Source organism: Cynocephalus volans, chromosome 1, assembly GCF_027409185.1.
Source record: "Cynocephalus volans isolate mCynVol1 chromosome 1, mCynVol1.pri, whole genome shotgun sequence".
In the NCBI taxonomy this organism is placed as follows: Eukaryota; Metazoa; Chordata; class Mammalia; order Dermoptera; family Cynocephalidae; genus Cynocephalus; species Cynocephalus volans.
This window is the reverse complement of record NC_084460.1, coordinates 267,736,217-267,752,507: the sequence shown is the minus strand read 5'-3', so window position 1 is coordinate 267,752,507 and position 16,291 is coordinate 267,736,217. Positions and strand designations below refer to the sequence as shown.

The following is a 16,291-nucleotide window of genomic DNA, read 5'->3' as shown; positions in this document are numbered from 1 at the left end:
TGGACAAGGGGCATAAAGAATAAGTATGATTTGTAACAATATACCTACTAGTAATATTGATTTGATCAACATGTGTCAACACTGAATCCCAAAAGTATGCATAATCAATTATGATTCAGTAAAAAAAAAAAATAGAAAAAAAAACACAAAAAACAATAAACCCCCCAAAATCAGTTCCTACAAACTTCTTCCTAATGCTTGTCAGAATGAATTGGAATGGCAGTGATTTACAAAATAAACTGATGGCTTTTACAAAGGACTTTATGCAATGTCTTTTGGTTTTCCTAATTTTGTAATTCCTGATATTCTATAATATAAAGACAATTGTACTAAGCAGTGGATTTTTTAATGCAATTCATTATAATTTTAAAGTATGTAGCGTGATACCTTTTGTATACACTCACCTCACTTATAGCTGCATTATCTTCTTCCCCTGGGCGCACCAGTCTATTTCCAGTCAGCCTCATGGACAAGCCAAAGTCACTGATAACACAGGTTCCATCATTTTTCACCAGGACATTTCTGCTGTTTAAATCTCGATGGGAAATTGCAGGTTTATAATGATCTGTTTGAATAATTTCAAACATTTATTAATGCTTAAATAGCACTGTTGGACATAAAAATGAACATGTAAGTAATAGGAACTACATAAATATAGAAGACAGTGTTATTTTTCTGCCATTGATTTTCTAATAACAAAAAAGGACATAAGAAATCAAACTTTCAACTCACCCTCATCAGTGTTTTCTAATATATTTCATAACATAACTCCTGTTGCACGAATAGTTAGTTAAGCATTAAACATTCAGCTGAAACTAATAGCCAACATGCTGCTACTTCTAATTCTAACACACACATTTTTTCTCTTCAATTCTAGGGAGTAGAAGGAGGCAATACAGAAAGGAATATTTGGTATAAACACCAAAAAAAAAAAAAAAAAAAAATTCAGCTTGTCTAAAACCAGTATCAATAAAAAACGAGGTGGCTCCAAAATTTTAATAAGAATCTTATTCTATCCTCTATGGCTTAGCAGATCAAACCTGTGACAGCATATCCCAGTTTTACCCTTAGGTTTAGCCATGTCTCTAAGCTCACCTCAGCTCTTCAAATCTAACTAGGAATAGTTTTACTATGGATTAGGAGAACAAGTGGGGGAGCTGGTATCTCCCAGCAAGATATGAAAACCTGTTAACTGATTTTATAGAAGTGTTATACTCATTCTATTACTTGTTTAGCTTTATCAGTAGACTATAGGCTCCATGAAGGCAGAAAGAAAACACGTTTTATCTGAATTTAAAAGGCACAGAGTAGACACACAGTAATGCTTGCTGACTGAAAGAATGAATCTATCCTAAGCCCCTCCTCAAAAACATTACATTATTTTTTCCCTCTCTATAAGAAAACCTTATGTAAACCTTACATACATTAAATAAAACCAGAGCTCTGGAAATAAAAAAAATTCTACAGCACAATTTCTGAAATTTAGAATAGCTCCCTAAATATACAAAGAAAGATCAGAACATAGTTAATATTAAGTTCATTGAGTATTTGTATTTAGGCACAAATAGACTCAGTATTTAGATGTATTACTCTCATTAATGAGCATTTGAATACAATTTCACCAACAATGAAACTATACACAGAGGCAATAATTCCTTTCACATAAAACAATAAAGTAACAGTAAAATTTGAAGAAAAAATAGGAGTTACCAAGCTTCTTCATCTAAGAGTTGATTTCTTTCTCATTTTTCCCTTACCTAATTCCTGTTCCGGTCTTCCAAAGCTTGTATTAACTTGACTCCTACTCAATTCCTTTTTCCCCCCATTTTTTATTTCTCTTATTACTAATGAAGAAAAAACATTTTGTTTATTGGTTGTTTGTAATTTTATTCTTTCAATTCCTATAAGAGCTATATTTCTTACTCTGGATAAAACCACAACATAAGTATATGTGGTATAATCTTGAGCTGATTTTTACATAGGATAATTTATGGAGACATTGGAAAATGTTTATTTACTAATACCAAATCAATATTTGAATTAAAAGATCTCATACTTCTTAGGGAGAACCAGGTTAATGATGAAGAGAATATGCAATGAGTCAGTGAGTTAGCCAGAAGGGAAAATAGGGTGGTATATTTCCTGCTATTACTAAACAAGACAAAGAAAAGAAAGAGAAGAGAGGGAGAGAGGGAGAAGGGAAAGAAAGGAGTAAGGGAGAGGGGAGAAGACTCATTAGCAATGCAAACGGTAGAACTATCGACTGCCCTTTTGAGATGACTTTTTTCTTTTAAGTTCCCCTCAGTATTCATTTTAATCTTTTTTATTTGTGTGGGGCAGGGTGGGGGGGAGCAGAACAATGATTTTGCCTGGACAGAGCACTGTACTATGCAAGTATCTCAAAGGAAAGCACGAGAAGATATAATTTTAATTATGTTTTTTAAAAAAAAACTGAATAAAAAATAGTCTCTCTGTAGATATTTACACACATACACACAGAAAAGGACCTGGAAAAATATACATGAACAACTTAGTGATTTTCTGGTGAAGTCTGAGTGATCTATATATTTTTTTGTCAAATTTTTCTTTGGTAATAAGTGTGCATTGATATTATCATAAATAAAATAATTTACAGGGAGAACTAATTACAAATAAACAGGCACAACTCCTTATTCTGAAGCAACAAACAACTGAATAAGTAATAATAGTATTATTCCTTACTACCAAATTTCTACTCTATATAATAAAGTTACATCTAAGACACTTGGGAAGAATAGAATTCTCTGAAAGGAAACTTTAAATGTTTTAAAATAGTATAGTACTTGGAAATATTTTAAAAATAATTATATAAAAAAATTCAAATAGCAAGTATACTTATGTTATATGTTATATGCAGTAGTGTAAGTTTTTAAATAGGTAAGTATTTAGTGATAACATTGGCTAATGTTTGAGAGTAACAGCCCTGTTTAAATAAAACTTATGGGCTGGCCAATTAGCTCAGTTGGTTACAGTGTGGTGATGATAGCACCACAGTTCAGGTTTGGATACCTGTGCTTGCCAGCCGCCAGATAGATATATAAAACTTATGTTTTATGGCAATCATTCTTTCCAGCCAATGTTTGACTCAAAACCTTGCTGAATCATGCAAACCTTGGAAAGGCGGATTAGGATGGTATTTTAAGTTCTGTGTTATGCCAGCTCTTAAAATGAGTTATAATATTTAAGAGTAAGGGGACACAGTCCAATGGTTAATGTACTAAAGCCCTAAAGCAAGTGTATCGAGTTGCTGACACAGGCAATAACACTGGTCAGTTTTGTATTCAGGAAAAGCAAGATGTCAAGATAAATGAATTGATGAATTATTCAGGAAAATTATTTATATATGAAGTGTCAGCTACAAAAGATGATCCATACTATTATACAATAGAACAAATATCTAAGGTACTGATACATTAAAGTTCTCTTCACTAAAGAGGTCAGAGTAACTGAGAAAACAATGTCAGAGCTGCAGTATGTCAAGAAAATGCAGTAAGGGATGAAAGCTTAAGAAATCCCAGAGACAGAATTATCACACCAAAGCTAATTTAGGGGTGCCTATGATGTGAAGTGTATATTGAAACAAAGTAAGAAAGCAGATGTATCACAGAGATGCTTTGAACAACCAGCAAAAATGTGCATAAGAACTGAGGAAGACTGTAGTTATGACAAGGAATACAACTACACAGTTTTATACAACTACACAGTTCTGAAACTCTGGCAAAGACTAACTCCCCATCATGCATTCTCCCCTTCCTACTTAGTAACAGAACCCAATATTATTTGAGGCAACAACATACTCAGCAAAAAACCCCCACTATATTCTCAGCCTCTTTTACAGCTAAGCGTGGACTAAGTTCTGGGAACCAAGCATTAAGCATAAGTGTGAGATTTCTGGAGGCAGAAGGGACGATGCCTTTTACCTCCCCTTCCTTTTTCCTACTGACTGAAATACAGCATGAGGGACAATGAAGTGACTTTGAAAATGAAAGCCATATATAAAGGATGGTGCAGAAGAAATATAGGAGCCTCAGGACCTGATAATACCATGGCACTGCCAAACCAATCCTGAACTGTCTCCAATTCTTACGTGAGAAAGAAAAAAATTTCTTTCATATTCAAGCCACTGCTATTCCTCTCCCTCTCCCCAGAGATTTGGCCAAACCTAATTTTAGCTAACAGATGTACTGACTTACAAAGGGATGCATTTGGGTTTTATACTAAAGACCAACCCACGGAACAAAGATCCATGTGATGTTAGAACTAAGGAAGTAATAATGTATTGTAGATCTATACTAAAGACCAACCCACGGAACAAAGATCCATGTGATGTTAGAACTAAGGAAGTAATAATGTATTGTAGATCATTTAAATAAACAAAATAAACAGGAAGAAAATAAAGCCTAACTAAGAGGTTCTAAACCTAAGCTCGACTTAAACGGTCAAGATGGCAGAATACACGATACACAGTGTCACTCTCTCCCACAATCAACCAATTGACAACTATGAAAAAGCAATAACTGGCAAGCTGGGGCTGCTAGAGCCCAGGGGAAGAGGAGAGACTTACAGAGTTAATGAAGGCAGTATAAGCTGCGATGAGAGAAAGAAAGGACCGCACTGACCATTTCGAGTCCCAGCCACTTCAAGGCTGGCCCTGGTGAGCACATGGAGCAGGAACTGGCAAAAGCCGCAGCTGTGCCCTTCTTGTGAAGTTGCTTAGAGGCTGCAAGGGAGAGGAGGGCCTTAGTGGCCCCCAGGCCAGCTGGACTACTAACAGGGTTTCTGTGGTCTCACATAGTAGCGAGGGGTCACAGACACCTGAAAAAAGGAGCCACTCAGAGGCTGGTGTGTCATTGCAAGGGACCAGTGCATGACCCATCCTATGGGAATTGTTTAGAGTGTGGGCAGTGGGGGATACGAGCCCACTGTGGGAACACTGGGGCATAGCATGGACAGCTGATCTGCCCCCCAATCAGCAGGATCACTCAGTAGAGACTGGTCAGGTATATAGAACTGTTGGGGCTGAAGTTTGCTGAAAAAACTCAGGCCCAGACCAGAGTTTCCACACAATCTAGGTGTACTGGACCTCACAAGACCTGGAATTGCTTACAAGGTCAACAAATAAAAACTGAGCTGCACAACAAGCCTTCCCCAGGAAATCAGCAGCAAAGCGGCAATTTAGCTCAACCAGAGGGCTCAAGCGCTGGTTCCCACAGGAAGTTCCTCCATTTTAGAAGTAAGCAAAGACAACAAATTAGTTCCAGTGCAGAGTTTAAGTGGTGGAGGTAGCTAATAATCCAACACAGTACTGAAAGAAAACACAAAAACCCCATAGATCAGAGACAGTTTTGATATTAACCAGTAAAGGTCTAATACCACCAAAGAACACCTATAAAACCCAGAAGGACCAGAAGCCTCCTGGGCTCTCAAGCCAGGGTGGGAAGCAGGCTGAGGGCCTCAGCCATGCTCCCCTGATGTCCACATCCAGCCCAGGAATGACTGAGCCCCCACTGGAAGCCCTCTGGGCTCCCAAGCTAGGGGTGGGGGGTGGGGGCCGGCAAGGACCTCAGCCATGACCCCTGACATCTGCATCTAGCCCAGCAATAACACAAGGTTGTCACTGGAAGCTCCTCAGGATCCCGTGCCAGGATGGAGGGGCTAAAGGCCTCAGCCAGGCCTCCCAAGCATCCACCCAGCCCAGTGATGACCACTGAGCTACCGCTTGAAACGCTCAAGCCAGGGTGGGGAGGGGCTGAGGATCCAGCCCAGTGATGAGTACCAGGCTACCATCAGAAGTGCCCTAGGCTCCCGAGCCAGGATGCTGGGCAGAGGACCTCAGCCATGCCACCCCCCGAATGTCTGCATCTAGCCCAGCAACAACCACTGAGCCACCACTGGAAGCACCCTGGGCTCCTGAGCCAGGGCGATGGGAGGCTGAGGGCCTCAGCCACATCCCCCCAACATCTGCATCCAGCCCAGCAACAATGACCAGGCCATGGCTGAAAGTGCCCCAGGCTCCTGAGCCAGGGTGGAAGGGGCCAAGTGCCTCAGACACACCTCCCTGACATCTGCATCTAGCCCAGCCATGACCACCAGGCCACCACTGGAAGCACCCTGGGCTCCTGAGCTGGGGTGGGGGGCACTGAGGGCCTCAGCCACACCCCCCTGACGTTTGTATCCAGCCCAGCCACAACCGAGCCACCGCCAGTAGCCCTCGGGGCTCCTGTGCCAGAATAAGGGGGGGTGCCACAGGCCTCGACGACACCCCCCCTCCCTCCTTCCCTCTCCTCCCATCCCATCTCTTTCCCCTTTCTTCTCTCCCCCTCACCCTCCTCTCTCCCTCTCTATCCCAACTGCTTTGCAACATCTTAGAATGTAAAAAAAAAAAAATAATAATAATAATAAATAAATGTTTAAAAAAATTTTTTTTAAATAACATCAGAGAACATCAAAAATCAATCAATCAATCTAAGGTCCATAAACGGACTTCAAAGGGTCTGAGAATCTCCTAGAATCAAAAGAACATTTTCTAAGTATGCCCATATGTGTGCATCTTTGGAGGGAGAGTGTTCAGAGCTTTAATCAAATTCTTAATGGGATCCATGACCCCTCTAGAGTCTTGAAGTTTTTTTCCTATTCTTCCTGTTACATTTCAAATATTTCCTCATGCTGGATCTTTCAAACAATTGGCTAATAATAAATCTCTAATAATATAAATTACACTTTTACTTTGAAGATATGATTAAAATTTTTCTTTGTGAATTTTGAAGCCACCCGAGTGTCTTCTATTCACCATCTTACCTCCCCGTGGTAATTCTGTGTGAAGAAAAGCCAGTCCTCTAGTCACAGAATGAGCCAGACGGCAAGAGCTTACCCAGTCACTTGTATGGAGACTCAAATACTTGCATAGAGATCCCTTTATAGAGAGGAAAATGCCAGAAAAAAATGAAATTAATTTACTTTGACACGAAGAGATAAGTTAGCAACCGTATAAAGGATTTGCATAGGCTAGGATTCCATGAAGATCTAATGAACTACTACATTTCAGAATCATGAATTAGTAAGACATTTTTATGTGTAGAGAGAAGAGGAGAGGATGGAAAAGAAAGAAGAATTAAAAAATTATCAACTTTTATGTCTCCAGTATTAAAAATTAGAAATGGTATTTCCTTTTAAACGCTTCTTTGATCTATCAAATTAAGACAGGAAAAATATACTTTATCTTTTACTAGTATACAAATAAGAACTATACTGTTATGTTTTACAGGTAGAAAACAGAGGCTTTTGTAAATATATATGTATTGGTGCTACTCAAAGTGCTTATCTATAAACTATTACCAGTCTCTGATGAGTTAAGGAGCTTGCACCACAATGAATGTCAAAATACTGCTTCCTTCATTGAGAAAGTTTTGCTATAGAGAGAAAGAGAGAGAGAAAGAGAGAAAAAGAAGAGAGCTGAATAAACAGTGTAACTACTGATTTAGTTGATTCACATTGTAGTGTGAAATCCTTGTCTCAATGCCGATCATTAACAACCAGTTTGCAAACCAGCAATACTCTACATTACAGTGGTCCTCCTGAAAGTCTGATTGACAGCTAATATAAATGTCAGTTAATTTTTTATGAACAACTTACATTGGGATAATACTCCATCACAAGCAAATACTCCATGCGTCCATCTGCAGTGACTCTCTCATCTCCAACTATAAAGCGAGCAATATTGTCATGTTCCATCAAAGGCACTCTGTAAATGTTCTTCTCGTTAATAAAATTTTGACGGTTTGCAAATGAAAACACTTTTACAGCAACTGGACGTTCATCCAAGGAACCTTTATATACTGCTCCATATCGACCCCGGCCAATCAGCTGTTTGTTTTAAAGAAAGCAAAGTATTAATTTATATCACAATTAAAGAATCAAACTTACTAAATAATAAAGTATAATTCCATATGTTATCACATCTCTCTATTGCTTATAGTTTACTCCATTATCAAGAAACTAATACAATCCATATCTGGTAAGGCTAAGGAAGCTTCTACCAGGCCCAGCCCTCCTGCAGGTAATAACTAAAAACTCTGTACAATATTTGAAAAAAAAGAAAAAAAGATTTAAATGCACTGGAGAATGAACAAAAGCAAATAGATTCTGAGAAACATCAAGGCTTAGAAGAAAGGAATGGCATGCAATAAGCTACCCATTTTTATGGCTTTTAGCCTGAGGGCAGGCTGAAATCAGCTTTGTGCATCAGAGCTAAAACTGCAATAAAAAATCCATAATCTTTTTTTGTGTGTGGTTGGCTGGTTCAGGGATCCACACCATGCTCTAACCAACTGAGCTAACTGGCCAGCAGAAAATCCATAATCTTTCTGGCTCTAGAAGCCAGAGGACACAATTTGGAGAAGCCACAGCTGCTGGAAGGTGAGGGGAGAATCCTGGAAAAGTGAAAGTCAGAGAGAGGGAAACTCAATGAATGCATGGGACAGACTCTAGCTAAAGATAAAACTGATATCTTAGCATCTGCCCAAGAGACAGGTTTGCAGTCTGTGTACAATGAAGTTAATTGCTTACTAAAACAAACAACAAAAATCAGCACACTTTAGAATAACATAACAGAGTCTGGGGTCTCCACAATATAACATTCATTCATATTTGGTATACAATAAAAAAATGACTCAGTACATAAAGAACCAGCAAAATGTAACCCATTCTCTTCATTTTTGGCTTCTGGGAATTTCTCTCACTTTTTATTGAAATAGATTAGGGATTTGCCATCATTTATTTAAGGATGTTTGTTATATTTCATTTACTATTTGTAGGTTAAAATTTAACATACAGACAAACTATCCTTTAAAATGTTGTATCAGTATATAGTTAAATCAGCAATGTTTGGGAGTGTTTCTTTCACTCATTCCTGGATATAATTTCCTGGTTAAATTAGTGTTTCTTTCAATTTAGTAAATTAAACATCTTATTGTACATTTATTAGCCATACTTACTTCTTTTGTGAATTGGCAGTTCATTTCTTTTGTCCATTTTTTATGGATTATTTCTTTCGTATTGATTTATACCAGCTCTTTTTCAATTCATTCCATATATGCTGAAATATTTTTTTCAAATTTGGCTTTTAAATTTACTGTATTTTTCTCCCCAAATGTTAAGGTTCTTAAAATGTTTTATAAAATAGTCAAATCATATCTCAGACTCTGGTCTGAGGATCACAGTTATCAAGTCATTTCTAATAAAGATCTTAAAAACACTCATCATGGTAAGACTTTTAACATAGCTTCTGAGATTATTTCCAAGTGAATCTTAAATTCTATGGAATATGTAATAGCCATATGTACCTATATGCATAGATAAGGAATATTTATTGGGCATCTACTATGAATTCCTTATTGGCACACTCTTCTCAGGATTTTACAGATCTTTACTCCTATTCTCTGTTCAAATCTGTACTCAAAGGTCGTGCCTTTCTAAATATACTTTCTTTAATAATCCCATTTCCATCACTTTCTTGTCTTCTTATCCACCTTACTTTTCTTCATAGCACTTATTACTACTAGAAATTATACTATACATTCATTTGTTTATCTGTTTGTAGACTCTCCCCCACTAGCCCCAAAAAGGACATCTGTATCGTTCACTTGTAGTAACAGCGCCTAGAATAGGACCTGGCACAAAATTGATACTCAATAAATGTGGGTTAAATAAATGAGTGCATGAAGTCACTGTCTCAGATATAGTATGAAGGTAAAAAGAACAGTCCATAATCTCAGAGCAACCTTACCTCCAACAGTTTCAGATTATCTAGGTCAAGAGAGGGCTCTGATGCTGCTGCCTCCATCATGTTCATACTGTGAAGACCTTGTTTACGGTCTCCTACAGGAACAGGAAAAAGAAGTTATTGACATGTGGTTTTCTTAAAATGAAGATCTTAATTACACTTTTTATTATATTAAAGCTAAGAGGAAGAGTTGCAGAAGAGTTGGCAACAAGAATTATGCCAAATGTCAATGGGAGTAAAACTATGCACTAAAGTAGGAATCATCTATAAATGAAGATAAATGATGAATAGCATGAAAGCTGAATTCTAGTAGATGTTTCCACCATGACTTAGGCTAAAACTGTAAAACTCTAAGAAATAGTGCAAAAACTTTAAAAATTTTATTGAAGTTGTTCAAATGAATGAATGGGTGCTGATTTCCTAAACAGCCCATCAAACCTAAAATTTATTAGAACCAACTGTACCTTTGATGATACTGAGGAATTACTGTTACTTTGGGGGGTGTAAAAATGATATTATGCTTATGCATTTAAGTCCTTATATTACAGAGATAATACTGAAGTATTTATAGGTATGTAATAACTGTGATTTGTTTCACAATAATCCAATGGCATGGAAGGAGGCAGTGACTGGAGATTTAGACGATACAACATTTCCTATATGTGATTACTATTGAAGCTGAGTGATAGGTATTTTGTGTAAGTTTGAAACTTCATAAAAAACTGGGGGGAAAATTTTTATTAGAGAGAAGGACTGTAGCACAGAGAATTTTTTTAGCATTTAGCAGAGACACTTTATTTCATTTTATTTATTTATTTGTTTGTTTTGGTGGCTGGCCAGTACAGGTATCGAACCCCTGGACCTTGGTGTTAGCAGAGATTTTATTTTTTTATTTTTTTGGCAGCTGGCTGGTACAGGGATCTGAACCCTTTACCTTGGTGTTGTAAGACTGTGCTCTAACCAACTGAGCTAACCAGACAGCCCCTCAAAGAGATTTTAAAAAGGAGAAAATAAATTCTGATTAAATGGTATGTTTAATAAATGATACGACAAAAAGTGATAATTTTTACCTGTCAACATTCTGTATCCAAAGCATAAGGCAACTATCAAAACAGCTAATACAGAGACTGATGCCAAAGCAATGATTATAGTCTCATCTCGGTTAAAGGAATGAGGTGGACCTAGGAGAAAACAAATTTAAAGACATTGTCATGATTTATAGTTTTTTTAGTATTTGGTTAAATACCAACAGATTGCTCTTTTGAAAGGCTATGCATAATCAAATCAGTAATGTTTTTGCACCAAAGAAAATGAAAGAAAAATTAATAATAAATTTGCAACAATTGCAAATAATTTTTAATCATACAGATTATCTTAACCAGGTTTGGAACACCAAAACACTTGTTAGGTGTGCTCCTAATTACCAAAATATCAACTATATCATCAAACATCATAGATAGGATAATATAATATTTAAGAGCATAGTCTTTAGAATAACATTTGATTTTTAAAAATTTTTAAAATTATTATTATTATTTTTACATTCTAAGATGCTGTTGCAGAGCAGTTGGGGGGAGGGGGACAGAGTGGGAGGAAAAGGAAGGAGTGGGGCATGGTCAAGACCTGTGGCACCCTCCTCATTTGGACAGGGGAGCCTAGGGGGGCTTCCAATGGTGACTTAGTTGTGGCTTGGCTGGATTTGGACTTCGGTGGGGGTGTGTGTGTGGCTGAGGCCCTTGGCACCCCCCAACCCGGGAGCCCCGGGTTCTTCTGGTGGCATCTCGGTGTTTGGTCATCACTGTGCTGGATGTGGATGTTGGGGGTCTGTGGCTGAGGCCTTCGGCCCCCAACCACCCCAGCTTGGGAGCCTAGAGAGCTTCTGGCTGGCTCAGTGGTCACTGCTGGGCTAGATGCAGATGTCAGGGGGGCATGGCTGAGGCTCTCAGCCCTCCCACCACCCAGGATTGGTAGCTAACGGGCTTCTGGTCCTTTTAGGTTTTATAGGTGTTCTTTGGTGGTTTTAGAACTTTACTGGTCAATATCAAAACTTTGTCTAAGATTTGTGGGGATTTTGTTTTTTCTTTCAGCTCTGTGTTGGATTATTCACTACTTCCAGCACTTAAACTCTGCACAGGAACTAATTTGTTGTCCTTTAGTTACTTCTAAAGTGGGGGGGCTTCCTGTGGGAACCTTATTTGAGCCCTGTTGTTGAACTAAGTTGCTTCTTTGCTGCTGATTCTCTGGGGAAGGCTTTTTGTGCAGCTCAGGTTTTAATTGTTGACTTTGTAAGTACTTCCAGGTCTTGTGAGGTCCAATACACCTAGGTTGTGTGGAAACTCTGATCTGGGCCTGTGTCTTTTCAGCAAATTGCAACCCCTGCAGTTCTATATTCCTGACCAGTCTCCACTGGGTGGGCCTGTGCTGACTGGAGGGCAGATAAGTTGTCCATGCTGTGCCCCAATGTCCCCATGGTGGGCCCGTCTCCCCCACCACCTGTACTCCAAACACTTCCCATGGACAGGCCATGTGCCTGTCCCTTGTAGTGACTCACTGGCCTGTGACTGGCTCCTTTTTCCAGTTGTCTGTGGCTCCTCACTCCTATGTTGGTCCATGGGAACCCTGTTAGTGGTCTTGCTGGCCTGGGGGCCACCAAAGCCCTCTTCTCCCTTGCAGCCTCCAAAAAACTTCACAAGAAAGGCACAGCTGTGGGTTTTGCTAGCTCCTGTTCCACGTGCTCACTAGGGTTAGCCTTGAAATGACCAGGGCTTGAAACGGTTGGAGCAGCCCTTTCTTTCTTTCATTGTGATTTCTCCTGCTTTCATGAACTCTGTAGGTCTCTCTCTTTCTCTTCCTCTAGGCTCTAGTGGCCCCATCTTGGCAGTTGTTGCTTTTTAATAGCTGTCAATTGGTTGATTATGGGAGAGGGTGATGCTGAGTACCGTCTATTCTGCCATCTTGATCAGAAATTCCACATTTGGTTTTATTTATTTTACTTTTTAAAAAGATGACCGACTTGGTGTTGTCAGCACCATACTCTCCCAAGTGAGCAACCGGCCATACCTATATAGGGATCTGAACCCTTGGCCTTGGTGTTATCAGCACCACACTCTCCCAAGTGAGCCACGGGCCGGCCCTCACAATTGGTTTTAAATCCTGGCTCTACACCACTTGTTCAGTGGACTTGAGCAAATTATTTTTTCCTGTGTTTCAATTTCCTCATTTGTAAAAGTAGTACTCTGTATCTCACAAGTAATCTTAGTCTGAGTCTAGCTGCTTAGCAGAGTATTGAGTATAAATTATCTATGCAATAAATTATAGTTATGTTTATAACATTGATAGCATTATTATTAATGAAAGGAACATGGTTTTGCAAGCAGTTAAATCTGAACTGGACTTGAAGCTCAGCTCTTCCACTTATTATGTGACCTTGGGAAAATTTTTTCACCTGTCTGATCCTAATTTTTCTCACTTGCAGAATGGGAACACCCATATCTAAATCACAGAGCTATAACAAACATGTAAACATTTTATACGTCAGTTCAATTCTATAGGTCAGATCATGTCTAGTGCAAATACCCTTTGGGATGAATCCACAATCTATGGCTTATCCAGAAGAGAGCAAGTTGAATGGTAAAAGTATGAGTACTCTGAATTGTGATGGGCAGAAACTGAAAGTGCCTAATGTGGAAAAGAGAAAACTTGGGAGGATATAAAAGCTGTCTTCATGTGAAAAAACGGATTTGTTCTGAATAGCTAGATAGAATAACCAGATCCAATAGCGTTATGTTCAAGGACAACTGTCTTTAGCTTATGTATTAGTTCATTTTGTTGCTTATAACAAAATACACAGAACTGGGTAATTATAAAGAAAATGAAATTTATTGCTTACAGTTTCTGAGGCTAGGAAGTCCAAAGTCCATCTGGTAGTAGTGACAGTGTCCCAGGGGTTTCACATTGCAAGATGGTGGAAGCAGAGAGAGCAAGACAGAGAGACAGACAGACTCTCTTCTTTTAAAGCCTCAGAACCATGCTCCTGACCACCATTTTTAATGCATTCACTACTGCAGGGTCCTACAATCTAATCACCTCTTTAAGGTTCCACCTTTCAGTTACCATAATAGGATTTCCAACCCTCTTAACAGTCATAGTGGGGGCTAAGTTTCTAATACAGGAAACTTGGGGGGACACAATTCAAGCTTCAGGGAGTTTTGGGGGGACATAATTCAATCCACTACAGCTTAACATACAAAAGAATTTATGGCTTACAAATACAGCTGTCTAAAATGGAATGAGTTATGCTATGAAATAGCTGTTCATTATTTTACTAGAGATATTCACATGCTGTTTGTTAATACTGACCAGAGGCTGGGCTTGATGTCTGCTAATATACTTATTTAATCATTCTTTATATTCAATCAAAATCAAGTATACTGTATTTTAAAACTTTCTTACTTTAGACACTATAATCATGTGTTGTATTCAAACTAGAAGCTTCTATGACAAAGTAAGAAGCATTTGTGGCGAAGAGTTCCTCTATTCTAAATGAATTCATTTGTCTCAGTCAAATTAAAAATGTCAAAGTAAGCACCGAAATAGTCTTAATTTGCAGGACTTTTTATTAGATATTAATAGATTCTAATACACTGATAACTGTATTTACTTTAAACATATAGAGTAAGTTATAGGCAGAAAAGCTACATATAAAAACTCATTTGACCACAATGAGATATCACTTCACACATACCAGCATGGCTATAATTAAAAAAAAGAAAAAGAAAATAAAAAGCATCAGCAAGGATGTGGAAAAATCATAAGTCTTGTACATTGCTCTCGACAATATAAAACGGTACAGATACAGCAGAAAACAGTTTGGGGGTTCCTTAAAAAGTTAAACAGAATTACCATAAGACCCAGCAATTCCACTCCTAGGCATACACCCAAAATAACTAAAAATATGTGTTCCAACAAAAACTTCTAAATGAATGTTCATGGCATCACTATCCACAATAGGCAAAAGTGGGAACAATATAAATGTTCATAATTGGTGAATGGATAAACAAAACGTGGATATACAAAAGGCTGCATATTGTATGATCCCATTTATATAAAATATCCAGAATAGGTAAACCCATAGAGACAGAAAGTGACTGCTTACTAGATACAGGGTTTCACTTGTGGAGTGATAAAAAATGTCTGGAACTAGATAGAGCTGATGGTTGCGCAACATTGCAAATGTACTAAATGATACATTTTAACATGGTTAACTCTATGTAATATGAATTTTACCTCAATTAATAAAAGAAAAACCCTAACTCATTTTAGAATTTGCTAAACCAAAAAGAGAAACTTTATTTTCAATGCACTTAAACACACACACAAAACTAAATAATAATTTACAGATTCTTTACTATAAGATATACACAAATATTTATGTGCTTACTGATCTTCCCCTAAGGTTACTGACTGTAAAAACCTTTTTTTTTTTTTTTTTTTAAGGTAACTCTGAAGCTTTCTACTATGGTATAAGTTAATCAGTACCATTCTAGATTCATTAGTATGTAAGCTATCATTCAATCAGATTGAATGAAATGTGATGCTATCAAAAATTCCAGAAAAGTAAATTAATTATAAAGGAATTGGTTTTCTTTTATATATATATAAACTTGTCAAAAATATTTTTAAAAAAAATTTTAAGGAAGAAAATTAATGTTTATCTTCTCAAAGTAAGAAAAAAAGTAAAAACAAAAAGCATGGTATTTTGTTTTTTAAATCATCAAATAATGCTCACATTTTATTTGTGATTCATTAGGGTAAAAAGAAGGAAAAGGTGAAAGATAAAAAGTGGAGGACAAAAAGGAGAACATGGAGATAACAAAAATAGTGACATTTAAGGTAAAGAAGAGAGGTTCCAAGCAGGCAGAGGAAAGGTAAGAAAGACTGAAAAGTGTTCCAGGATGAATGCTAATTTGAGATAGCTTGCTCTTGTTACACTTAGCATTCTATTAGGAAGTGGATATCAAAGAAAATTTCACCTGTTTTTAAATCTCTCTGACATTTAAATTTAGCAATCTTAAGTCTTGCTATCATTATTATTTTGGCAGCTGGCTGGTACAGGATATTATTATTTTTTAATAGACTTTATTGCAGTTTTAGGATTACAAAAAAATTGCCCAGAAAGTTCTAAGAGTTCCCACACACCCAACTCCTCACCCCTCACAATTCTCCTCATTACTATTATCCTCCTGCTATTATTATCTCCTATTATTGTGTGCTATGGACTGAATTGTGTGTCCACACTAAATTCATATATTGAAGCCCTAACCCCCAATGTGATGATATTTGGAGATGGAGCCTTTGGGAGATAGGTTTACATGAGGTCATGAGGGTGAAGCCCTTATGATGGGATTAGTGCCCTTATAAGAAGAGATACCAGAGAGCCCTTTCTCCCTTCTTACCTTCTTTCTTCCTCCC

The 16,291-nt window shown here is 37.7% G+C and overlaps 1 protein-coding gene across 1 annotated transcript in view; it reads right to left on the bottom strand.

The window, feature by feature from the left end:
- Positions 1 to 16,291, bottom strand: part of BMPR2 (bone morphogenetic protein receptor type 2) — a 200,370-nt gene that overhangs the window by 25,943 nt on the left and 158,136 nt on the right. The window contains exons 4-8 of the mRNA XM_063101867.1: positions 10,891 to 11,001; positions 9,824 to 9,915; positions 7,672 to 7,902; positions 6,838 to 6,952; positions 405 to 565 (exon numbers count right to left, since the gene is read on the bottom strand). Of these exons, the coding sequence (XP_062957937.1) occupies positions 405 to 565; positions 6,838 to 6,952; positions 7,672 to 7,902; positions 9,824 to 9,915; positions 10,891 to 11,001 (710 nt within the window). The remainder of the gene's footprint in view (positions 1 to 404; positions 566 to 6,837; positions 6,953 to 7,671; positions 7,903 to 9,823; positions 9,916 to 10,890; positions 11,002 to 16,291) is intronic.